Source organism: Penicillium coprophilum (assembly GCF_028826855.1).
Source record: "Penicillium coprophilum strain IBT 35676 chromosome Unknown utg000006l_segment0_segment0, whole genome shotgun sequence".
In the NCBI taxonomy this organism is placed as follows: domain Eukaryota; kingdom Fungi; phylum Ascomycota; class Eurotiomycetes; order Eurotiales; family Aspergillaceae; genus Penicillium; species Penicillium coprophilum.
Window position 1 is genome coordinate 3365288 of NW_026622725.1, and position 25369 is coordinate 3390656.

The 25369-nt window shown below is 48.9% G+C and overlaps 9 protein-coding genes across 9 annotated transcripts; 6 read left to right on the forward strand and 3 right to left on the reverse strand.

Moving 5' to 3' along the window:
* Positions 1-126: 126 nt before the first annotated feature.
* On the reverse strand, positions 127-1951 carry N7500_010252 (GNAT family N-acetyltransferase; the record flags this gene model as incomplete). The annotated part of the gene is made up of 2 exons (XM_056681390.1): positions 127-256; positions 306-1951. The coding sequence occupies 2 exons, from the start codon at positions 1949-1951 to the stop codon at positions 127-129; spliced, it is 1776 nt and encodes a 591-aa protein (XP_056528772.1).
* Positions 1952-2068: 117 nt separating this feature from the next.
* N7500_010253 (uncharacterized protein) lies at positions 2069-2351 on the reverse strand (the record flags this gene model as incomplete). Its single annotated transcript, XM_056681391.1, has 2 exons — positions 2069-2178; positions 2246-2351. 2 exons carry the CDS (start codon positions 2349-2351, stop codon positions 2069-2071), a joined length of 216 nt encoding a protein of 71 aa, XP_056528773.1.
* Positions 2352-3057: 706 nt separating this feature from the next.
* On the forward strand, positions 3058-3865 carry N7500_010254 (uncharacterized protein; the record flags this gene model as incomplete). The annotated part of the gene is made up of 6 exons (XM_056681392.1): positions 3058-3116; positions 3164-3274; positions 3324-3340; positions 3389-3534; positions 3604-3684; positions 3734-3865. 6 exons carry the CDS (start codon positions 3058-3060, stop codon positions 3863-3865), a joined length of 546 nt encoding a protein of 181 aa, XP_056528774.1.
* A 667-nt stretch (positions 3866-4532) lies between these two features.
* Positions 4533-10164, forward strand: N7500_010255 (putative gelsolin repeat protein; the record flags this gene model as incomplete). Its single annotated transcript, XM_056681393.1, has 3 exons — positions 4533-4689; positions 4780-9859; positions 9912-10164. 3 exons carry the CDS (start codon positions 4533-4535, stop codon positions 10162-10164), a joined length of 5490 nt encoding a protein of 1829 aa, XP_056528775.1.
* A 343-nt stretch (positions 10165-10507) lies between these two features.
* On the forward strand, positions 10508-12232 carry N7500_010256 (D-arabinono-1,4-lactone oxidase; the record flags this gene model as incomplete). Its single annotated transcript, XM_056681394.1, has 1 exon — positions 10508-12232. One exon carries the CDS (start codon positions 10508-10510, stop codon positions 12230-12232), a length of 1725 nt encoding a protein of 574 aa, XP_056528776.1.
* A 1521-nt stretch (positions 12233-13753) lies between these two features.
* On the forward strand, positions 13754-14963 carry N7500_010257 (Zn(II)2Cys6 transcription factor domain-containing protein; the record flags this gene model as incomplete). The annotated part of the gene is made up of 3 exons (XM_056681395.1): positions 13754-13945; positions 14010-14107; positions 14159-14963. The coding sequence occupies 3 exons, from the start codon at positions 13754-13756 to the stop codon at positions 14961-14963; spliced, it is 1095 nt and encodes a 364-aa protein (XP_056528777.1).
* A 2242-nt stretch (positions 14964-17205) lies between these two features.
* On the forward strand, positions 17206-19464 carry N7500_010258 (uncharacterized protein; the record flags this gene model as incomplete). The annotated part of the gene is made up of 3 exons (XM_056681396.1): positions 17206-17309; positions 17371-18218; positions 18281-19464. The coding sequence occupies 3 exons, from the start codon at positions 17206-17208 to the stop codon at positions 19462-19464; spliced, it is 2136 nt and encodes a 711-aa protein (XP_056528778.1).
* A 2156-nt stretch (positions 19465-21620) lies between these two features.
* N7500_010259 (uncharacterized protein) lies at positions 21621-22454 on the reverse strand (the record flags this gene model as incomplete). The annotated part of the gene is made up of 1 exon (XM_056681397.1): positions 21621-22454. One exon carries the CDS (start codon positions 22452-22454, stop codon positions 21621-21623), a length of 834 nt encoding a protein of 277 aa, XP_056528779.1.
* Positions 22455-24263: 1809 nt separating this feature from the next.
* On the forward strand, positions 24264-24717 carry N7500_010260 (uncharacterized protein; the record flags this gene model as incomplete). Its single annotated transcript, XM_056681398.1, has 2 exons — positions 24264-24369; positions 24587-24717. 2 exons carry the CDS (start codon positions 24264-24266, stop codon positions 24715-24717), a joined length of 237 nt encoding a protein of 78 aa, XP_056528780.1.
* Positions 24718-25369: the final 652 nt, after the last annotated feature.

Genomic DNA, 25369 nt, shown 5'->3' on the forward strand with positions numbered 1-25369 from the left:
TTTTCAATTTTTTTTTTCCTTTCTTTCATTTTTCATTCTCTTCCAGAGGTTCATTCTCCGCTGTGAGGTTTTCTGAAGATGGTGTCCGTCCATAGTCTCCACATCATCCATCCATTCGCAGGCTCATCAGAGGTAATTGAGTATGGCAGACTGCGTACCATTCCCATGAGACTTAGCTCGAGCCTGAGACTGGCTTTCGACTTCATCGTTCACATGCGGGGCCCGGATGCGACGCGCCATGTAACGAAGGTCAAAACTAAGCATATACGTCAGTGGAAAAGTGAAAAGAAAAGACAAGACCTTACCTCCTGCCACTCTTTACTCTTGCATTCTCGAATACGCACTTGTGCTCGAAGCCAAAATCCCTCTCCAGCCACTCCTTGATCCAGGCATGCTCCTCCTGGGTCTCCTGGGATGTTGCAATGGCACAAATCATTGTTGTGAGGTGGCGGCCATAGCCCGGTCCATACTGCACTGTGCCGGTTTGGTCAAACTCATAAGCGGTGCTTTTTTCAGAGGCCGCATCAAAGCAAGAAAGGACCATATCAACAAGTGCCCGTCCGATGTGCTGATTCTTTCTACCCTCTCGGACGAAGACGTGCAGCTCGCCCATGTTCATGTCAGCGCTCTTTCCGTGCCGATGATATTCGACATAGGCATAGCCAACCACAGGGTGGATCTGATTACGGCACAAGGGTTCCGGTGGTCGCTGGGCAGCGACAACGAAGGGAAAGTGGGTTTCTCGGCAAAATTGAAGAAGCTCTTCAAAGTCCTTCGCCCCCATAGATCGGGCTCCGCTGCTGGAAGATGAGCCACGTGCATACCAGTTCATGATTTCAAGGATAGAAGAAGCGTCATATTGTTCCGCAGGACGTAGATAAATGCCAGGTGGGACAACTTTTGAATCTGTTGGCAATTCTAGCCAAGCACGATAAGCTGCAGTGCGACGTAGGTGCTCTTGTTGTTCCTGTTCCTTCTCCTTCCGTCTTTTGTTGACCTTCCCCAAGTTGTACACATAACCTTCTGATGTCTCGTGCCAATGCAGACGTGTCAGTTCGTCTTTCATGTCCCTAGGGGCGGGCACATGCTTAATGTCAGGCAAAAACATATCAGACTGTCCGTCGGGCATCGCGGTCCCGTCAAAGAAGGCAGCATGATAGATGTCGACTTGGTGTCCGGCTGGAAGCTGATCCCACCACTTGCGAAACTGGTTTCTGACAACTGCGTTGGGAAGATCAAACGATGAAATTCTGTGTTTGAGTTCGTGCCACTGATCATGTCTTTCTTCAATCTCCAAAGTGCAGTCACCAATAAGAGTTTGCTCGTGTTCATAGGTAGCGCTGTGGGGTTCCGAGGTGAACTTGAGGATGCCATCTTGATTGCTTGGGAAGATACGACGTGATTTTCGGTATGCCTTGGCTTGAATCTTGTGTCGGGCATCCCAATGGGCCCGAGACTCCGCATTGTTAGGCTCTTTGACTGTTTTTTCGATTTCCGCGTTCGCAATTTTAGGAATAAAGTTGGGTTGGTCAGATGTTGCCCATGGCTCAGGTCCCTCAACGTCTTCAACAATCCTGTGCTTTTCGAGCAACTGATATATCTTGCTGCTCATATCGACTCCAGGTCCATCCCTTGCCACGGGAAGCATCTCAGGGCAAGAGTGATTCTCATTTTCCATGCCAAACAGAGGCTGCTGCACGGGCTTGTTCTTTCTTCTCTGTTTGTCAAACTGTTTGGTCAATTCCCAAGTTTGTGACCAGCTCAGATTATCAATGCTCTGTATCAGCTTGTTTCTTTCCATCTCATCCATGGACTCGAAAATACGAAGCATGGCTGAAGTAGAGTTGGTTGGGAACACTGGCGACTTTGGCTTGTCAAAATCCTTGGGTGGCTTTTGGTGGACACCATTCCTGCCACAGAATGGCAGGGACATTTCGACTTCTTCTGCCATTTTGATTTGATGCGAACCACACGCAATTAAATGAGGGCTTCTAGTAGATATAATGTTAGCCGGGACGCTCAAAAATCACTGGCATGATGCTTCTTTGGTCTGTTATAGGTCACTCCTTCACTCTGCTTCGCTAGCATTTGGTGATAGCGAACGAGAAACCAGCTGGGAAGATCTGGAAACCCACTTGGAGTAGAGCTTGGAATTATGCCCGTTCCACACACATGTGACTGGGATAGGGGTGGGTTTGTGTTTGTCGCTCACAGAGTCCACAAAAACGCTGGGTGACAAACTTACCTGAATGATTGTACGTCTTGTAGTCGGTCCACTGACGAGACTGGACTTGTAGAGCAAGTTCTGTGTTGCGAACACGATGACTGAGAAAATACGCGAATGGAAACATGAAATTTGGGAGAGAAAAGGATGGGAGAGAGGAAGAGAAAGAAAGTAGGAGGATGGGGAGAGAGGGGAAGAGAGAGAGAGACAGAGAGAGGGAGAGAGGACCATGAACGGTGGGGGACTGGGAAACCTCGAACGTTCTATCGAAGTCGAACTTCAGCTAAACCTCACAGCTTCATGCTATCTAATTGTATTTATGTTCTTTCCTCTCATCCAAAGAATCACTATCACCGCCTTTGGTAAGACTCCATTCAAGGACCTGCTTCGCAGTCGCAAAGGGTTGATATCTGAATAGACCTAGGTCTAGATGAAGTCGATACAAATGAGACAGAATTTCAGCGTGACGCCATCCGCTACAGTCTATCATTGCAGTGTCTATCTTTGACAATGTCTATATCCAGATAGAATGATATCAAGTCTTGGATTCCAGGAATAGTAAACTTGTACTGAGTGTATATCACTTGCTACTAGTTGATGTTGTGGCCTGAACTTTGACACAGATTGGGAATTCCAAGCTTTCGAGATGTAGAGGAAAGTACACCAGCATGACATCCCTATAGGCAGTTTTGACCGAAAAGTCACGTTGTAGCAACGGGGAGAAATATTCTATCGGATGTGCCATAGACACGGTCAATCCCCATTTTGAGACTGACAGCATTTTTCCCTTTTCAACTCCCCCCAAAAATACCAAGCCGGACATTCTCGCAACCATGTTGTCCATACTTCGAAAAGCCCGCTTAAAGGATAAAGAAATGCGTATATTGATGCTGTATGGACACCGAGTAGTCGTCCAGACCGCGATGCTAATGATTGCAGGGGTCTTGATAATGCCGGGAAGACGACCATCGTCAAGCGAATTATGAAAGAGGATGTCACCACCGTCAGTCCGACTCTAGGATTTATCATCAAGACAATTGACTTTATGGGGTAATTTTCCGTACTTGGTCATATCTTGAGCTTCGCTAACTCGGTACAGATACAAACTCAACATCTGTGAGCCAACCGGGGATCGCTAAGACTGCACTGTACTAACGTCACTAGGGGATGTTGGAGGACAAAAAACCCTGCGATCTTACTGGAAAAACTATTTTGAAAAGACCGACACACTAGTCTGGGTTGTCGATGCCACCGATCGTCTGCGGATTGACGATTGTCGACAGGAGCTGTCGGGTCTGCTTCTTGAAGAGGTACGGATGACGTCCCCACCCGCAATCTGCACATCCTTTGAAAGCGTCGACTAAACCCCATTTCGCCAGCGTCTTACGGGAGCGAGCCTGCTGGTCTTCTTAAATAAGACAGATGTGGAACATTGCATGAGCGAGCAGGAGGTTCGCGAAGTAGGTCGCAGTCTGGAATTCGGGTGTTTGGATGCTAACGTTTCTGCAGCGTCTTGATTTGGATTCAATCAAAACACACAAGTGGACTATTTTGCCATGCAGTGCAATGACTGGCCGGAATCTGAATGAAGGTCTGGAATGGGTGGTACAAGATGCCAAGGACCGCTTGTTCCTTTACTAGTCAACCTCTGAACGTCGGGGGAACTCGGCCCTATTTCTTGATTTGCCTATCAATTTCCGATCAACTCAAGACTTTTGTCTCTCACCCGTTATATATAAACTAACATGCAGTCCACTTTAAACTGGACTTCCAAATCCCATCAATGCCGTGCGTTTTCTGATGCATACACTTTATAATATTGTCTTCATGTTCTAAAGAGGTATCTCATCCATGTTCAAAGTGGAAAGATTCCCATCCGATAGGTCGAAGTCGAGTTCCAGAGAGTGTCGCATGCAAGGCACGAATTAATATATCCCCAATCGATACTCCGTACACAGTCACACATGAATTCCGAGCCCCTGAGAACCCGGGAGGACCATGGAAAGAGGCAAACTGCGGGGCGAAACCTGTTCAGAGCTGAACTCCACAGTAAACAAACATGATAACAGATGTTCATCCAGGTCAAAAGTAGAGGGAAGACATATATATTGATCGGAGTAAATAAATAGGATAAATAAAAGTAGATTAATATCTAAAAAAAAGTGAGGTGTGTGAGCCAATGAATTGGTTGATCATCGCAAGTCCCGATTTAATTTAAACAGGGCGGAGAACACAACTCTTCTTCTTTCTCTCTTCCTCCCCCCATTTGTTTTCTAGGAGGCGTGCATGAACGCCTCAAGTCTGGATCATGACTGTTCCTAATGAGAGTTCCGAGGATGTCAATGATTTTCTTCAGCGCATCCGGGAACTAGGCGAGCGTCGCGACAAGGAAGATGACGAGCGCACCAAGAAACTGGAGGAGGAGATTATGCAGGGGCGGAAAGAAAGGCAAGCCCGGCGAGCTGGTATGCATTCCTCCCCTTGATGCAGGCAATAACCGCAGTCACAGCATTTGCTGCACAATGTGCTGATATCCGGATGACTCAAAAAAACAGAGCGTGCACGATCACTGGCCCTGACCGACGATTCATCCGTCCTCAACATCGCGCGACTGAGCACTGCATCTACCAGTCCCCGGTCTATCGATCCCCCGGAACACCTCGAGCCAACACCGCAAAAACCAACCCCCGGGACCGAGTCCCCAACCTCGAGCGCCGTGGATTTGAATCAAGACACCGAGGTTTCTGACAAGCGGCGCGGATCGGTGCCGGATCTCGGAATGGATTCTCCCTCGCGAGCACGACCCCCATTGTCCCGCAGTCGCGCGGGGACTTTGTCATGGCAGCAACGCCCGTCCTCGCGGGATTTCGGCATCTCACCTTCAGCATCCCCCACTCGCTCCCCAACTCGCGCAAGCCATTTGAGAAATTTGTCTACGGCGTCGGATGAGAATACACTATCTCGACTCCAATTTGGGTTCCCGCGCCCCTCAAAGGATGCTCCTGTGCTTCCTCCGTCACCGGATCGCGGGGTTGGGTTAGCACACAGTGAAAAGGAGGAACAGACAGAGAAGCACACAGATGTGGATGTGGGGCATCGAGAACCGGAAGCGGGTGAAGAATCAAGTACTGAACTAGATAAACTCGACGCAGTAGAAGAGAGGTCATCATCGCCTCCGAGGACCGGGTCTCGCGATAGCAACATGAGCCATCGCTTCTCGGTATCATCGGTTTCCGCCACTGGATTGGGGTCGCCAGTACATCTGTCAGATACCACGAAGCTCGAGCCTCGACAGAATGATTCCTTTGAGGAATCTGTACCGTCTCCAACCCAGCGGCGGATGTCACCAGAGCGAAGCCGGTCGACCTCACCCACCAAGGGCCTGGGAGGTTTTGTTCAGAGTGCTATGATGAAAAGATCAGATAGTGTGTCAAAGAGATGGAGTGCACAAATCCCGCAGGGACTTGCGCGGTCAAATTCCATTGTGTCAAACCGCAGCAGTGTGGCAGGTCCAAGTTTGAGTGAAATGACCCCTCCAACTCTTGGGCGAATTTCGCGTGAACCTTCAACTTTCCTCCAACGACCAGGCTCCAGCCACAGTGAAGCACACACTGAAACCACTGAGCGACCAACCACACCTTCTGCAAACGATAGAGACAGTGTCAATTTTGAAAGCCCAGGAAAATCATTCCGACCTACTCACTCTCGTTCTGCTAGCTCTGCTACCGCAGACGGTAGCGAAAGTCCGTTTGTTTCGAAAACCATGGATCCCAGGCGCTGGAGCCCCAACAAGGCTTCTTGGTTGGAGAGTGCCCTCAACCGACCAGAGTTACCACGACAGACCACCAGACCCCCATCACAGCCCAACTGGGCCAAAGACCGACAATCGCGAGGTAGCGTGGATTTGGGCCGAGTGAACAATTTCAAAGAAGTCACCCCTCTCGGTTTGATGCGAACGCCTCCGCCAGGAACTCAAACCAAACTCCCTGGTTCTGGTCCATCACTTCCGACAAGTCCCATCAAAGATGGTGTGCCCGAATCTCCAATAGGATTCCCTTTGAAAAAAGTTGGCGTTCCATCGCTTCCTACAAGTCCCATTAAAGATGGTGTTCCCGAGTCTCCATTAGGGTTCCCTCTGAAGAAAGTTGGTGTCTCGGGTCCCTCGCTCCCTACGAGCCCTGTGAAGGAACCAATCCCTGAGTCTCCATCTGGATTCCCCTTCAAAAGGCCAAGCGTCTCGAGTTCATCACTTCACAGGAACTCTGTGTCAGACATTCCTTCAGAATTCCCCTTCAAGAGGCCTGGTACTTCTGGAGGGTCAGTTAGCGGAAGCCCTGATAGCAAGCTCAAAGAAGCACCCGAGTCTACTTCGAGATTCCCCTTCAAAAGGCCAAGCGTCTCGGGTTCATCACTCCACAGGAACTCTGTATCCGAGCCTCCGGTAGAATTCCCACTCCAGAGGCCCAGTATCTCTGGTCCCTCAGTTTCTGGGAACATTGCCAAGGAGACTGTTCCTGAATCTCCGTCGGAGTTCCCATTCAAGCGGCCCAGCATTTCAGGTTCCTCGGCCCCCGGAACGCCCGAAGCCAAATTAAGGGAGATAGCCCCAGTATCTCCGTTAGTTCTCGGTAGCCCTGACGCCAAACAAACCCAAGAGGAAATTTCAGCTTCTCCAACGCCTGTTGAGGAAGCTCTCAATGCCCTATCAGGCGGCGCACCGGTGGAAGAACCTAGGTCGCCCTCTCCTGCTGAAATTGGGAATGAATCGCAAGAACTACCAACATCTGGAGAGCCCCTCGAGCCACAATCCACTCCCACTCGCAGAGCCCCTCCCGACTCGTTAAGCCCCAAACCGAACTTTTCCGTCTCTACTTCTTCGCGGGGACCCAATTTACCCAAGGCGAAGCCACAATCTCCAGTAATCGATTTCCGAGCAAACCTACGGAAACGAGAAGTCGTTAAAGATACCGAAGACAACAAAGAACCGGAATTTAAAAATGTGTTTGGGCGCCTCAAAAAGACCGAAACTCGCAACTACGTTGCCCCTGACGAGCTCAAGGGCAATATCCTACGAGGCAAAGCTGCTCTGAACACCACCGGCGGACCAAAGAAGACCGAGCGAGTCGATGAATTTAGGAAAAGCCTTGTGTTACGCAAAGACGAAATGAAAGCCGGCGGAGGTTCCATCAGGCGGAATACTGCTGGAGAGCAGGACGCGCCAAAACCGGCTGAGGTCGTACCAGAAGCAATTGCTATGCGACAGAATATGACCCGGGCAAATAGCATTAAGCAACCATCTGTGGATGACCCGATATCGCCCGCTAAAAGCTTTGGTTCTCGACTTTCGCAGGACAGACCAGCATTGTCGTCTCCGACTTCATCTTTCAAAGGCGTTAGTCCATCGCGGGTTTCTCGAGAAGAGCGACCATCGTCGCCATTCCCTGCCAATGATGAGCCCAGCGGGCCCTTGAAGGATAATCGCTCCTCGCAAGCATCTCAAGAATCACAGCCAGTCTCACCCTTCCCTGCTGATGATCCCATTGATGAGCCCGAGGAAACGACCCCGGCGGCGAGCGACTACAGGCAAACCCCCAAGGTGGAATCTTCAGCGAACCAGGAGGAAACCCGCGAAGTCGTGGCACCAATTGAGCCCAACGTGGTGAAGATGCAGGAGCCTTCAGTCAAAACACTCCGCTCAGTTCGCCAATGGCCACCGACGCCTGTCGCGGAGGCTACCGTAGCCTCAAGCCCGGTAGCTAAGAACAAGCTGGCAGGCCGAATCAATCCTGCGCTAGCTGGCCTGCTTTCTCGTGGCGCGCCTGTTGGTGACGGACCTAAGAAGCAGCTGCCAACCCCTGTCACAGTGCAACGTGACCCTGCTGCGCCATCTGCACCACTCACCCATGTCACGAAAGGTCGTGCCAAAGGCCCAAAGAGAAGACTTCCCCAGACAATTGATGTCTCGACCCCATCCCCTCAGGATGATACTAAGGAGGTTGGTGCTATTTCATGCTCTGAAGCCACCCCGTCACAAACTCCTATATCCCCTGTTGAATCCTTGGAGATCGATTCGGAGCACCTGTCGCAGCCTGATGAAGACCCAGTTCCTGACATCAAAGACTCTCGTTCAGACAGCTCAGTCACCGAGCAACTTTCGGAGGTGACCACCCCTCCCCAGGACACCCTCGAACGCGATACGCCTCAAAGCGGGTTCCCGCAAGCACTTCAGACCCGTTCCCTAACAACGGACTTCAATATTTTCCCCTCCCCCACTCTTGAGGCGACACCCAGGGATCCCGTAAGCCCTGGAGAGGTGAGTCTATCAAGCGCACCACCCGTCCCACCGAAGTCCGATTCGCCCACCTCCCCGTTGCCCGTAACGCCGACGCCACAACCGAGCCAGCAAAACCGGTTTGCGTCCTCATCGCCATCCCCTCTCCGGACAAGTCACAACGAGAACCAGATGGATCCACGTACGAGTCAGCAGAAGAGCATCCCCCCGGTTGGTGTTACCGTCGAGTCAGCACGCAGTTCCGTGTCACAGCCCATAAGCCATCTCTCCCCGCCAGTGCCCCCTAAAGACGGTAATGTGATGCTTCACAAGCCCACCGATCCGCGCAGACTTTCCAGAAAGATGTCGGCCCCATCACTGGTTGCGCAAGCTAGTGAGGCTCGCGATGTTATTGCGGGCTTCTTCAAGACATTCCCCAATGCTCGAAACAGGATGGACATTGATCCACAGCTGATGCTGATGCGTAAACCGGACGACGTGAAGATCAGAACCGTGAAGCTCCAGATCTGGGAGCTCACAGGTGATGGAAGGCGTCAGGAACTTCCTTCCCACCAGGAGTACATCTTATACCAAGGCAGCATGTATCTCTGCGTGCATGTATTCGAGACCGGACGAAGTAGCACTTCGGAAGTATACCTCTGGCGTGGAGACGATGTCCCCGAATCCTCGGTGGAGGATGAACAGCCGTTTGCACGTAAAGTTGCTCGTGAGAATAGCTCCAAGTTGCAGGTTATTCGACAAGGCAATGAGCCCAAACGATTCATCCAAGCGCTCGGCGGCATTATGATCACGCGTCGGGGATCCAGCTCTCGGCACAATTCATCGGCTCTCTACATGCTTTGTGGCCGGAAACACTTGGGCGAGATGACCTTTGATGAGGTGGATTACTCGTTGCGAAATCTCTGCTCTGGTTTCCCTTACGTTGTCTCTGCCCCCTTCGGCAAGCTCTACCTATGGAAGGGCAAAGGTAGTGGCCCCGAAGAAACCGGCGCAGCTCGACTTATTGGCATGGACCTAGGTCTGACCGGAGAGTTTGAAGAAGTCACCGAGGGCGAAGAGCCGGAGGATTTCTTCGATATTTTCGCAGGCCCCAGGGAGGCCGCGCCGCAAATGTGTCAAGATCACTGGCAGCTCAAGCCCAAGTACAACCAGTTCCGCACGCGACTCCTCCGGGTCGACCATGAACCGAATCAGCCAACTCGGTTCTGGAATCTCCGCCGTCCGGGCTCAGGTTCCCCAGTGGTCAAAGCCAATGATTGCATTCAAGAAATCGAGCCATTCTGCTTCCGAGACATCACCGAGAAAGACGTTTACGTTCTGGACACCTTCTTTGAGATCTACGTGTAAGTTTCACCCTATGCAAATGTCCAACTCACCTGAGACTAATTTCTACAGTATTATCGGTGATCAAGCCTCACAAAAGTCTGCCGAATTCGCCTCGGCAGTGGTCTTCGCGCACGAATATGGTATCCTTGCCACATCCCTCCAGGACCGACCATTCATTCCCAAAAGCTATGTGGCCCTCGGCGGCGTCTCCGACCGTTGCCAGAGCGCCTTCCGAAAATGGAACCCGCGCACTCTGCATGCGCCTTTCGTGTTCTCTCTCGATGTTGTTATCGAAGCGATTCGATCACCAGGGAATGAGTGAGATGTGTTTTTTTTTTTGTGTATCTGATTTTTTTTTAAAGGCTTCTGCTATGAAATTGTGCATATTTTTGTACAGAGCATGGGGTCCTATGTACTTGTGCCATACGCCATAGAGGGAACTGGAGCATCTGGGGATGTAGAGTGGACATTGCATTTTGAGGGTGTATTTAGGCATTTTCAATTCGAGTTATGTGTTTTCAATTTTAAGACATTTCGGACATTTAGGGTAATTTAGGGTAGTATACTCCGTAGAAGATTACGGGACGGAGATAAAAAAAAATCGTCCGATAGATGTCGCCATCATTGGCGTTACAATTCTCTCTTTTCTCTTCTATGTAGATACCATGGACCCCTTCATTCTTCGTGAGCTCTCGAAGCTCAACCCTGCGGTACCGTTCCGCTCATCAACCGATCATCTACATCATACATGGGCCAAGACATTCTTCTCCCGCCCAGAGTTGTACATCCGCCCACAAACCATTCCAGAGATCCAACAACTGGTCACTCTCGCCCGTCGCTGTCGCCGTCGCATCGTAACAGTCGGTAGCGGTCACTCTCCCTCCGATTTAACTTGCACCTCATCCTGGCTCGTCAACCTTGACGACTTCAATCGCGTCCTCCACGTTGACCCCTCAATCGGTTCCGTCACCGTCGAAGCAGGCATCCGATTAAGGGATCTAGGCGTACAGCTGGAAAAACATGGCCTGACACTCGAGAACCTGGGCAGTATCGACAGCCAATCTATAGCAGGTGTCATTGCCACCGGCACCCACGGCAGTTCCCTACGCCACGGCCTGGTATCGGAATGCATCGACTCGCTCGGCCTGGTACTCGCCAATGGCCAACTAGTCCGCTGCAGTCCAACGAACAACCCGGACCTGTTCCGCGCAGGCTTGGTATCGCTCGGAGCGCTCGGAATCGTCGTCGAGGTCACCTTCAAGGCAACGCACACCTTCAATATCGCCTGGCGCCAGGAACGATATTCCCTACCTCGCGTGCTGGACGAATGGTCAACCGGCCTGTGGACTTCGCATGAGTTCACCCGCGTTTGGTGGCTACCATATGAGAAAAGTGCTATTGTCTGGCGTGCTGATAAAACAGATCTCCCGCTGCGCGCGCCCCCGAAAAACTTCTACGGTGACTCCCTAGGCTACCACATCTACCATAATCTCCTCGCGCTGTCGTCATACTTCCCGCGCATCCTGCCCTGGGTCGAATGGTTCGTCTTTGGTATGCAATATGGATTCCGGGCTGGATCGACAGTCACCGAGGCCGTTGAGCCCGCCCGCGAGGGACTGTTGATGAACTGTCTGTATTCGCAGTTCGTGAATGAATGGGCTCTCCCGCTGGAAAAGGGTCCCGAAACTATCGGTCGGCTTTCCGCCTGGTTAAATGGTGACACTGAAACTGCCCGCATCCCCTTCTCACCAAAGGGCCTGTATGTACACTGTCCGGTCGAAGTGCGAGTCTCCGATACCTCGCTGAATACCAAACCCCGTCCATTCCTGGACCCGACGTGTCACGATGGCCCGACGCTCTACCTCAACGCAACGCTTTACCGTCCATACCTCCGTGACCCGCCGTGCAGAGAACGCTACTACGAAGCCTTTGAATGGCTGATGCGGGAGATGGGCGCGAAGCCGCACTGGGCGAAGAACTTCAACACATCAAGCCCATACGAACTGAGTCACTCGTACGGGTCTGACATGGAGTCGTGGATGAAAGTGCGTTCGGAAGTTGACCCGGACGGAATGTTCGTGGGCGAATGGCATCGACGCAACCTACCCCTCGATCTCGGGCAGAGTGAAACCGAGAAGCTACCCCTCTTGGAGCGTGAGCAGGAACGTCGCAGGGTGGACGTGAGTGGCGTTGGGGATGGCGTTGAATGGGTAGGGGATCGCCGATGGCAGGGTGCAGTTCAGGCTCGACAGCTTGATGCGTTGGATATGGAGAAGACCGAGTACCCGTTACCGCCCGATCACTCGCCTAGTACGGCGACCAGCGAGGAGAGCTTTGATTTGCTTGCTCGGGGTGAAGCGAGCATCTTGCTCCCCGATGGACCGGGGTGATGATGAGAAATCAGGCGAACGCAAACAATCTGTTGATTTGTTTTTTTTTTTTTTTGGCCAGCGTCTTGAGTCTTCTGCTTATGCATCTGCTGATCTGTTGGCGACTTGTTCTTACTGGTCTATTCTAGGGCGCTGTTCGTATTATTGGCTCTCAGAGCTGATTTAGGGATTTCCCGCTTCACTTTCGTGTTTCATTCCCCCTTTTTTTGCGCTCAATTTAGGGTTGATTATTCGGTGAAATATGGACATTGGGCCAATCTGACACCCGAGGATGTCCAGGTTTCAGAATTCTCCTTAGATCTAGTAGACCCTTTCCCCTCGGATACTCCATATTCCATTTTCCCCTGCTTTCACCCCTTGCTTTTCCCCCGTTTTTTTTTGTCAAAGTCAAAGTAGAGAACGCTTATGGCCTCGGGGTTCTCTACTTGAATTTGGAATCTGTCGGTGAACGAGTGAAGTGCATGTTGGATGCAGGTGCTCGTAAGTTCCTCAGGCGATCGTTGTCTGCATAATCTTTGCTTTTGAACCCATGCATCCAGCAATCAATGTTTGATCATTCCTTGCACAGTTATTTTACATGGACTTGATATCTATGGGAATCGGGGAGAAAACAACCACCCTGTGTCCGTGTGTCTCGCGTTATTCCCTGTTCCCTGTCTCGCAGCTGAGAGACCTTGAGGTTCCTGTACGGACTCGAAGCCATACTGAATGTGCATTGCACAGGTTTTATGTTTGGATCTCAGTGCATTTGGTCTAGACTTGGTGGCAAACCTGGGATTCAGGATTTCTTCAGGATGAATAGTCCGTTAGTGACACATATGGGATTGCAGGAGCTGAGTGCGCCGGTGTGTACATGTAAAAGGAAGATCAATGCAAAGATCTAGCCTAGACAACTGTTCGGATTAGGGCTAGGGATCTGATGCCTGTGCGAGAATGCAGGCAGTACTAGGGTATATAATATTGTGTTAGGATGTTATGGGGATGTTATGGGGATGTTATGGGGATGTTATAGGGGTGTTATAGGGTGTTATAGGTATGTTATAGGAAACTTGGGAGTATATCGATTTCGCAAAGTAGAAGAGAAACGATCTAGGATGTCCAGAAGATTACATGGCTGTCAACAGTCCTCACCTGACAGTTACTTGTCTGGCATATCACGTTGTACCACGTTTCGGTGCAGCTTACAAGGATCTTTGATCTCGCATTGACCTCCATTGGACTTTGGACTTCCCAGTCTCCAGGCACGTGCAAGTGTCGGACGTGTGACAAGAACGTTACCTATGTTTTGTGCCCAATCTACACTCACAGGTGTACCTCGAAAGTGCCTACATGCCTACATGTCACCGGCTTGGATTTGGCCCTGGCGGCTGAAAGCTTTCATTATTCACCCCACCTGCTCGATTTCTTTCTTGTTTACGCTCTCTCCCTGGACAATCTTACTCTCTCTCTCTCTCTCTCTCTCTCTCTCTCCGATTTGAAATATCTTTGCTTTCTAGTGGAGTTTCCAATATGATATCAACCATGTCGTGGCAGCCAAAGCTTCGCCCAAAGGGATTCCCACATAGCATCGATGACTTTGCGGCGGTGGCTTCATTGTCAGAACTGGAGCATCGGGCCCGGACTGGGGAAGACAAGCGCGACCAGCGCGTCTTCCGGGTCAAACGTAAACATGTGTTAAAGGCCTGTGATCGTTGTCGCGTGAAGAAGACCAAGGTATGTGGAATGAAGCATGGGGATTGCAATCATTACACGTAACAAATTGACTAATCCACCTCAGTGTGATGGGAAACAACCTTGCAACCGCTGCTCGGTATACAACCATCCATGTCTATTCCGGGAAAGAAAGGCCACTCAAACCAAAGTATACTCTCGAGGGTGAGTTCAGATCCAGAGACTCAAGCCACACATATCCTCGGAAGCTCATAGTCATGCCACCTACAGATTCGTCGAAATGCTCGAATCCCACCATTCCCTGGTCGTAAAAGCCCTCCAGAAACTCTACAAATTCTGCATCAACAACGAAGGTTTCCCAGGCGATCCGCTCGCAGAAGCTCCGGACGGACATCCCCTAACACACGCAATCCTCGACCGTCTAGGCCTAATCAAACAAGCCGAAGAAAACGCAGACGAGCCAGACGAGGACTCGGAGGATCTGCGCTACCTCCGACTGCTATCAACTTCCACCGAATGTAGCGTCACTGCAGAACCATCTCCAGAACCAACTACACCCCCAGAACCATCCCCAACCCTCTCCCGTCCACCTCCAGCCCAAACTCCCATATCCGTCCCCGCCCGCACAACCACAAGCTGGCAATGGGATCTCCAGCCCGTTCATCAGACAAGCTACAGCTACCCGGACGCAGGGTATCACGATCTAATGGCACTGCAGCAAAGGTCATCCATGAGCGCTCCGGATATGGGCTCTGATATCCCACCCCATGTGGACATGCCATCTGCATCTTCAGCGCTATCGCATCATCCTCAACATGCGCACCACGAACCGCCGTTCCCGTATGTCCTGGAGGGATGCTGTGATCCAGGAACGCCCCAGCAGGACGTGAAACCCGTGTTGGCGAGATTACCGCCCGGTCTCGTGGCGGATTCGCATCCGCATCCCCATCATCTTGCGGGAAATCTCTCCGCAGAGATGATGGGTGAGTTCCATTTCCAGGCGCATGACTCAACATTTTATCCTGGCTTTACGCCCGGTTGGAATTTTCCTTCGGGGTGAATCTGTTGGTATGATGGGGACGGTTTCTCGTCTTTTGGGGATACATGGTCTTTTTTTTTTTCGGGTAGGAATTTTGGTGTAAGCTGTTGAACAGCTTCTTCATTTCACTTCTTATTTATATTTCTTACCATTTCGCTCTTCTTTTCTCCAAGTCTTTATTGACTTATGTTCTTCCACTTTATCTCTTTTCTCTTGCTATTTCTATACCCCCCAACTTCTGAATTTGATTACCACCGGAGAATGGAGCATGACATTCACAGGATTATAAGATTGGAAGATGTCTGGTACATTGAGCCCTAATCCCTCTTAACCCGGTTATTTCCTTTTCCCTCTCGGGCTCAGCCAGGCCGTCATTCATTGATCTTGGATTTGAATTTCCTTTCGATTCTGGTATCTAGTTTGGAAGAGTATCACCCGATCAATTTAGGTCCTATCTCTCATACCATGCTTTCTCTTTTCTCTCAAGCGCTAGGTTCGAGGTAGACCCTGTTTTCTCTTTTGTACAAAAAGGTCGGGTTACTTACAATGAGATACAGATTTAACATGGTATTACAGACAAGCTCAATCTTACTTGAGAAACACGTCAGTCATACACCGTGAAGATATCTACCAAGAGAAAAGTATTACACGGTAATGATTCCTCCACCCCCAGCTGACCTGGGATAACACGAGAAACCCCGAAAACTGCCTCACACCAGATCTGGATCTAGCGCCAGGTTATAAGGTGGTACGATACATGCACGACCTGTCACAGATGCGTCCGGCATCAACCTAGGAAGACATGAGGTCTGGAAAGGGTTAGAGGGGTAGATCCGATTCAGATCAGATATCGGATCGTAGATCGTAGTGGGTGTTGCTAGTGCGTCATATTGCCTGTTCGGGATGGGGGAGGGACTGGGGGTTGTTTGTGGGACTTGAGGATGGGGGTTGCTAGGGTTGTTTGTGTACCCTGTGTGTACTTTGGTGGAAGTACTGGGATCTATGGAGATGTAGACGAGGTAGATTATGTAGATAGGGATCTATGTATACATCTGGGGGTGGGATCAAACCGGGAATGATGTAGCATACTGTATATAAATAGGTACTATATTGAATTTTGTATTATGCCATCTCCCTCTTGTTGGATGTTATTTTTGAGATTTGATTATTCCCAAATCTACTATTTACGATGCATTCAAGGGTAAATATAGACATGATGCAGGCCAGCACTAAAAACAACTCGTCTATTTACTTCTCTTTCAATTGTATATAATGCATCAACACCTGGGATTTGAGATTATAATATCGAAACGCCGTCTACATACAGTACTTCCCGAAACTGGTGTCACCACCTACAACACTATTCGAGTTGTTTCCAAACCCCTGATGCTAAGATCCATTGTACCGTATTAGGAATAGACCCGGAGTATCAATATTCCTACTGGATTTCCTATACGGTACATTACGCCAAGAGATACAGTCATATTTCATGAGTATTTGCACCCCAGTACTTCCTAATGCTTTTCATGTACTCTCTTCTATTGTAGCCTGCATACTGGAGCTTCTACCATACATATATATAAGCGTGTATGTAAGCCTTCTACTTACTACTTATTACTAAACGCGCTCAATAAAGTATTAACAAGCAGAAAGGAAGGTGGCCTGACAATTTTGGTAGTACTGGGGTGCAAATACTCATGAAACGCCACTGTATGTATCTCATGTCTCATTACTGTGTGGAGTAGCTGGGACCTTCCATATCAATGCAAAAAAGTCAAATATCAGGAGCTGGTGCGGGTCTCGTGAATTTGGCTACCTAGAAAGATGTCACTTCTCTCTTCTAGCACCCCCGCCCGTACTAAAGTGACGGTCTGGGGGCTTACTCTGTACCCGAGGAACAGGAAATTGGGGAACTGGAATCGGTTTCGCAATGAATGTCTCACGTAACCATTTTTCTCATGAGGGGCTAGGCCTAAAGTGGCTAGCTCTGGGCTAATCCAACAGTGGTTACAGAAGTCTAGAGTTACCTACTGTTCATTACGAACACACTATGTCCTCCATATCGTTTGGCAGCAACAATTTGGGGAACCAGGTGGGTATCAATTATGGAGTGATCAATCTGTCTCCAGGTGTGGTTTACAAGGCATAGCTCCTTATATAGCCAGTACTGATGGCCGTTCGTGGTTGAGACCAACAGAAAACCCCACCGCCGACGTGTCCGAAGCCCCAACCGCAATCCACGGTGCCTTACAAGAAGGACCCGATGTTTGTGGGCCGTGAAGCTGTGATCAGTGCGATCAAGGATAGACATCATGCAACCTGCCAGCGTCATGGGCGGGTGGCTTTGGTGGGGTTGGCCGGCGTTGGGTGAGCTATCCCCATCAGAAAGCCTTCTGATAAAGAACTAATTAATCCCACTGCCCATTAGAAAAACCCAGACAGCCATCGAGTACTCTTATCGCGTGCGAGAGTCAACACCAGACACGTGGGTTTTTTGGATCCACGCCAGCAATGCGGCGCGATTAGAACAGAGCTACCAGCAGATTGCTGCAGTCGCGGAGATTTCCGGACGGGATGATCCGAAGATGAACATCCTTCAGCTAGTGTATCAGTGGTTGTGTGATGCAAATAATGGGCGCTGGCTGATGGTGTTGGATAATGCGGATGACGATAGCATCTTTTTCAGCGCTAATAAATCCAAAGAACGAGGGCCATTGGTGAGGTTCCTACCCCAGGCCGCCCATGGATCAATCCTGATCACATCGCGAAATAGTCTTACGGCACGGAATCTGGTGGCAAGCGATGGGTATGTGATCGATGTTCAGCCAATGAGTGAGGAAGACTCCCTCGCCTTATTGCGGGTGAGGGTTCCAGCCCCCCATTCGGGAGAATATGAAGAGGTGGAGAAGGCACTAGTCCAGGCACTTGAATTTATTCCGCTGGCAATCACCCAGGCAGGGTCTTATATTGCGAATCGATCACCTCGGGTCACGGTCTCCCGGTACCTTCAGTTGTTCTGTGAGAGCGAGTCGAACCAGACACATCTTCTTCAGCATGAGGACGCTAAAGACCTCCGGCGAGACCCCAGTATTCGACATGCGGTCATTACGACATGGCAGCTGTCGTTTGAGCAAATCCGTCATGACCGGCCAGCGGCGACGGACCTACTAGCGCTCATGAGCATGTTTGACCGGCAGGGGATTCCGGAAGATATGCTCCGTGCATATGGTGATGATGATGGGCTCTATTTTGAAGAGTCACTGGCACCATTGATCAGTTATTCTCTTGTTCGGTTTGAAATTGAAACATTGTCATTTGATATGCACCGACTTGTACAGTTATCGGTCCGGAGATGGCTGGAGATCCACCTCGAACTGGCATGGTGGCAAAAAAGTCGCGAGCCATCATGGCACAGATATTTCCCGATGGAGAGTACGAGAGCTGGACTGAATGTCAAAGGCTACTTCCGCATGCGAAAGAAGTGGTGAAGTCGATATCCGATGAGCATGAAGATGATCGACTGCATGCGGCCACGATTTCCTTTAAATGCGGATGTTATTTACTGCTTCGAGGAACCTATAAAGAGGCCGGAGCGATGCATCAATGGGCATTAGACGCACGAGAGAATGTGCTTGGATGCGAGCACCCTGACTCTCTCGCAAGTGTCAGCAACCTTGGCTTGGTGCTTGATAGGCAAGGGAAATATAAAGAGGCGGAAGTGATGCATCGACGGGCGCTAGAAGCACGAGAGAAGGTGATTGGATATAGGCATTCCTCCACACTCTCTAGTGTCAATAACCTTGGCTTAGTACTCTCCACCCAAGGAAAATATCAAGAGGCGGAAGCGATGCATCGACGGGTACTAGAATGGAGTGAGAAGGTGCTTGGACGCGAGCATATTAACACGCTCACTAGCCTTAGTAACCTTGGCAATGTGCTCTCTAGGCAAGGGAAATATGGAGAGGCAGAATCGATGCAGCGATGGGCATTGGATATACGAGAGAAGGTGATTGGATACGAGCATCCCTCCACGCTCACAAGTATCAATAACCTTGGCTTAGTACTTTTCAACCAAGGGAAATATAAAGAGGCGGAAGCGATGCATCGACGGGCGCTGGAAGCACGAGAGAAGGTACTTGGACGTGAGCATCCGGACACGCTTACAAGTATCAGTAACCTTGGCTCAGTGCTTTCCAGCCAAGGGGAATATGAAGAGGCTGAAGCGATGTATCGACGGGCGCTGGAAGCACGAGAGAAGGTAATTGGACGCGAGCATCCCTCCTCGCTCTCCAGTCTTAATAGCCTTGGTTTACTACTCTCTAACCAAAGAAGATATGCTGAGGCGGAAGCAATACTTCGACGGGCACTGGAAGGGTGTGAGAAGGTGCTTGGACGCGAGCATCCGGACACGCTCGCAAGTATCAGTAACCTTAGCTCAGTGCTATTCAGCTGGGGGAAAGATGAAGAGCAGAAGCGTTTATTGACGGGCGTTGGAGATACGAGAGAAAGTGCTAGGACTTGAGCATTCTGACACGCTCACCAGTCTCGATCTTTAGATTTCCTAGATCAACACGGGTAACGTGAAGAGGCTTTATAATCGTAGACTTCTATCTGTAGAATTGAGTGCAAAGGTAGCATATATGAAAATACAATATTCATTTTGGAATTTTTCATGCAGCACGGTATACCCTCACAGCTTGATGTGGTCCCGAAATACTTCTACTAGGCCATGTTACTTTAATGTAGGCCATCTCCTACTTGCGGACAGGGTTGTGGGCCGGCCGTTCCGTTTAGCGGCGCTAGTTTTTTATTGTTCCCATCTCGTGTATTCGCCTTATGTATCAAAACTGATCACGATGGAATTCATTTGGACATTTGGACTGGTGTCACCCTAGTGGAGACCACCCAGTTCGCCTGAAGCCAATCCTTATACCACACCCAGATTCATCCACATACACATGGTGGTACGATCTTAAATCCGAGATAAAGTGGGAGTATTCATCGCGGAGGTCGTATGACTAGCGTTTCGATGCAAGAGCGCGACTTATGATGGACTTTGTCGCTTGGGTATAGAACTCATCCCACAGAAATAGTGCCATCTCACCGAGATAAAGGTAAGGCTTTCTAAACAGGTGATTACAAAGGGCTTCTAGTATAACTGGGCTGATGCTTTGTGGTCTACCACCTTTATTAGGCGGTGCTTTGACGCTACCAAATGTCCGAATATTGAAAGAGATTCTTAAGGTATCGAGATGTCACTTGTATCAAATTACATGTTGATACACCCCGCTACATATCCAGATTACTCTACGTAAGAACCAATACGGGCCCACTGATAGGGATACTCCGGAATAACTCCCGATATAGACTAGGTAGTATATTGGCAATTAGGGGTTGAGAACCTTGGAAACAATCGAAGAGTGTAAGTAGTGACACCAGTTTCGGGAAGTACTGTATTCTTAAACCTTCTACTTTTCAACAAAGCTCGTCTCTTTATTGCCGACCAGAGGGCTTTTGACTTTGAACCTCTCTGTGGCTTATTCACATTATCCAGTCAAGCTAGATTACGCTAGGGCTGTGTCCCAAGTCGTCCAACAAGTAAAGGCAACACAGAGGAATTCTACAAGACAAAGCTCTTGCCGGAGAGTGCAGTTGCTACAAGGAGAATAGCATGCGGTCACTGGACATAAATAAAAAGTCTCTGTTCCGAAGGCTTGTACAGGGACATAGATCATAGAGTCGTTGTTCGAATAGTATCGGTTTTGCCGTCGCACAACGAAGTCATCATCTGGCTAAAGCCTCACTGGTAAATTGAAGTACAAGAGTATCTAATGCATAGTACTCCGTACACAGCGGTATTATCACTATTGGCTAAATAGGATGGGTCTTTTGACAAAATCCAAGCCCGGTGATGCAGACAGCCATTCATGTTATGAATCATCATCAAAGACGAGCGGCTGAGTCTTGACTGGAAGAGCTACTTGCTAGTGCTTTCTTTGACACATTGCTTATACTAGGTCTCACGCAGATATTCGAGAGTGTGTACCTGAATACACCGCATACCTTTAGTCCATTTTAAATATCATCAGCATAGATAACTAAGCGGCTATAAACACGTTTATATATATATTGTGTACCGGTAACGATATTGTAAATGCAGGTTAAGTATAGTTAGTCTATATATTGGGCTCGGGGCCTATTATGATTGCTTGGAATGTTCCAGCCTTTCTAGGGATTATTTAGAGTAATTCCACTATCGTACGAAAATGCTTTATATGACATTTGTATAGTATGGATGGATGATGGGCTTACCTTCGCTACCGTTCACAATACGATCGTCCTCTTCGTTATTCTGGTTGGCTCATCTATGCTTTCTATAGTAAACATTTTCTCGCTACTAATCTTGTACTGGCCACTTAGTACCATTTTTTATATATGGGTTAGATCAAAATCGGTTTCACCACTTTTACGCACATGGATTTCTCCCAGAATCCTCCTTCAGTACACGCTAATTTCTATTTGATCTCGCTCAACTTCACTGGCCGAAATGTATTAAAATATCATCCACGTAACATTCAGCCATTGAAACGACTGCCACCCGGTGGTGGCCTCTTTCATTCGTCTCCAATTTCAAACATGAAAACTGCTTATTGCATGATAGAAATTTCCATCTCAGAACTACCACCAACCGACAGGCACTCGAGCTTTCCATCGGCCCTTTCCATCGTAGGTGGCTGTTTGAGAGTGTTTGACTCTATTTAACGTTTCCGTTGTGACTTTCTCAGCCCAAGACCGGGATATGTTCTGGTTGTATTGGACCCATAGTCTAGGCAGAAATTTGACATCTTGCACACAATATTCCAGAACGTCATCCGGAAGAGGGCGCACATTGAACACATCGTAACTTCCGCCATGTTCAGGAGCAAATAGCTTTAGCCCCTTTTCTTTTGATGCCTTCCAAAATTGCAATTCATGGGTTGTAAGCAGAGCATCTCGCTCAATGCATTTTAGCAGGCCACTGACATATCTTCTTGGGAACAAGCTGGTTGCTAGTTCCATTAGTTGAAGGTCAATGACCCCAGCAAGTTTAACGTTGAAGTGGCTAAAAAGTGCATCCGAGTCGTTTCGAACATCGAAGAAGACCTTGGGAATATGTGGTGACTCCAAGATACCGAGTAGAGTCTGGTCTTCTTTTCCAGAAGCCGTTTGTAGAAAGGCCTTTTCCTGGAGGCTATATATATCGACTATATAGGTTTCTTTGTGCGGAAGAACATATATTTGTAAGATCGAAATGCTACCGTGCCGTGAGAGATTGATCCCCTCGAGATCGATATATAAAGATGGTGGATTGGTAGGTAAGTTTTGGAGCCTCGCAACAAGACTCGCAATCTGGCCTTCTGTATCCACGAACTCTGGGGATTGGTCAACTTGCAGACTGAGCTTTTCGAGAGAGTTCACGAGAGAGGAATTCCGCATCACTTCTTCAAGAGTGCACCTGCCTGAAGGCTCCATATTTTGGTGGCGGGTGACGTATTCGTTACTACTCGCAAGGTGCTACTGACAATTGACTTCCAAGCAGACAGTGAGTTAGTATTATTTTTTTTGTAGAATGGGTCAGATCACAGCTTTTATGGTCTGACGCCGGGCTGCAAAGCTTCGTTCACCCTACCACCATCGACAACGTGTCATGACATATATTTTGCTGCCCAACATTTATGGGAAACATCGAAAGTTAGGCATGTTGCCGAGAATGCGCGGTGTCACATGCAGTATCCCTGAAATTTAGGAGAGAAAAAGAACGACAAAAGCTGTGTGAAGGTAGGGGCTTGAATCATTGATATGATCCTGGAATGCGGGCCGGGAAAAGTAAAGGGCCCCTGCTATGGTAAGACTCTAGTAAGACTTGCCAATCGACTACAACAGTACACTCTATATCCATCCCCACACCGAGTACCCGTACCAATCTTTCCCCCTTCGATGAAGAGCATGGGATAGAAAGATCAAACCAGTTGTTTTCTTCAGACCTAGATATCATCTATTTTGGTAGACGGCAATGTGTGAGAGTCGAGAGATTGTCTTTGATTTCACTTTACTAGCAAAATTAGGCTACTACCCAATACCATTAGGCACCGGTGGGCTGTGCCATGAATATATTGTATCTAAAAACAAGGGACAACCTTGGAAGGTCTTAGGGGTCATCCAGATCAAGCTGATAAAGCATGAAATGGAAATCTATGTAGTAGACTCAGGACGACCGGTGACAAGAACATATCTAGTGATCTACATGAGTGACAAAATTGGGGAACCCGAGTAAAGATCAAGGCTATCAGATTCAAGGGAATGGTATCCATCAGTTCATAAAGGGAACAAGCATCGATCTACTTCTCCGCATATCAGGTTTGTACCCCCAAAGCGCTGTAGATATGGATGTGAACAAGGGACGCGGATAGCGCGGATAGCGGTACATGATTGTGGTCTTAGCAAATCCCTTCTCCACAATTACCGCATGCTGATTTATTTAAGGGTCTTCTTTCCCTTTCGATTGGACGAAAAGCATGCGCCCACATGGGGGCGGGAGGGCAGCGATCGAATGGCCCGGAGCTACGGCTTTAGTCCCGAAGAATATGTTCAAGAGAGGGGCCTAGTGAGTTCATCCACGGGTATATTGCAAACAGCCACTTTTCTATTTACAAGACGTAGCGCGAGGTAGCGAAGAATACAGAGAATTGAAGCGAACCATGCAGCTCCAGTCACACCACACATCCCCTTCTGGTCCGCCTCCACATAACAATCGTACAAAAACACCCGCAACCCTTTCATGTTCGAATGCAAAAGCCAATGGCAGTTAGGTATCTACCTGGCATTCCTTGCGGTACGGAATTATCCGAAGCTAGTATGAGTTCCAGAAATCTAACCATCGGGGGCCGTGGATTCCTCCAACGACGATACCAGCTTGCGTTTTCCCATATGCAGTCTGATATCATGGGGCTTGCTATACTATCTCTCATTTACACTACCTGTTACTAGCTGCGGATCGTGAATGCGTACTACAACAGGTCCGCTGCCTAATGTGAGCATGAGCCCCGAATCCTTGCGCAAATGTAGATCTTTAACATCCAGAGCAGATGTATTACTACATAAGATACTCCACTTCACTACATCGAGAGAGGTCAATGTGATATCTGCCCCAGAGACGCCATAAGAGCAAGATCTGTGAGAAAATGACCAGGGAAGAACTGTATATCGCGGTCGGACGGAATCAGGTCGGTTTGGCATATATCTCGCCTCATCTTAGTGATTATTCAGCTGAATAACTGCATAATGCTCAACAAACAGCACTGCGTCCTAGCGGGCGTTATGGTTCATTCGGTCCTACAGCTATCCATCGATTTGAGTGGGAAAAGCGCTCTGAAAATGGCCGATGCTGGTATGGGGACCGGGTGAATCCTCAATTCGCAGATCCGATGGTGCGTATCGGTCTATTTATTCTTAAAAGTTTTAATTACTTAGGTCTTCTACAGTCTAGCTAGGTTCTCTTCTCTTATATCTAAGTTCTAGAAATTGAGGGTTTTAGTAAAACAGTACGTTTGTTGTAGTAAGATTAGAAAGTACTAATAAATCTCTCTTCCTATGTATACTCCTAGCGAAGTGCACTTCTAACAACGTAGATAAACTGGCCAATGAGGGTGAAATTCATTCAATCCAGACTGGCCGACTCAAAATCGTTTCACGATGTGATCTTGGGAGGATCAAGCTCATTCCCCAGAAGAGATAACAAGTTCGTACTCTCCGCGGCATCTTCTGCCCAAGTGCCAAGAAATTGGCGCCAAGGGTTGGCGCCAAGAACTACTAGCCTTTCCCTGCCGCGGAATTAGTGCTATAGTGCCATTTAATAATTTTGTACAGCCAGGTCAATGTCTTCTCCTTTTGCTCGATGAGGGAAATCCACCACGCACTGACAGAGCAAGGCTGAAAGTATCCAAAGCTTGTAATATCCCGCAATTCTCCGAATCTTGCAGCTGCGCTTGCAGCTGCTGTATGTAGTAATTCTTGGCATCATCGGACCCAGTATTATTGTTATTGGATGAGCCCCAGACCCCAATGTCTATCAAACACGAGGCAACCGGCCCAATGCCTTGGCACCAAGGCGATAGTCGATTCTCTTCCAATGAACCGTACAACGTGCGTCAATGCCCAGGGATCAATCCTTGGGTGTAGTGGGCCAAGACTATGATCTGGGGCATCCATACTGTGGATGTCTCATACTAACGGAGTCTGAGCCTTCGCTTGGAAGCTGAGCTATGTACTTTTCTCCCCGCACAGAGAGCTATATTCTGTTTAACTATCCAGCAAGTGATTGCGCTGAAAGAAAAATCCAGAAGGGCAAACAGCTCCGTGGGTATCATTGCAAGCTATCTATTAGAGAA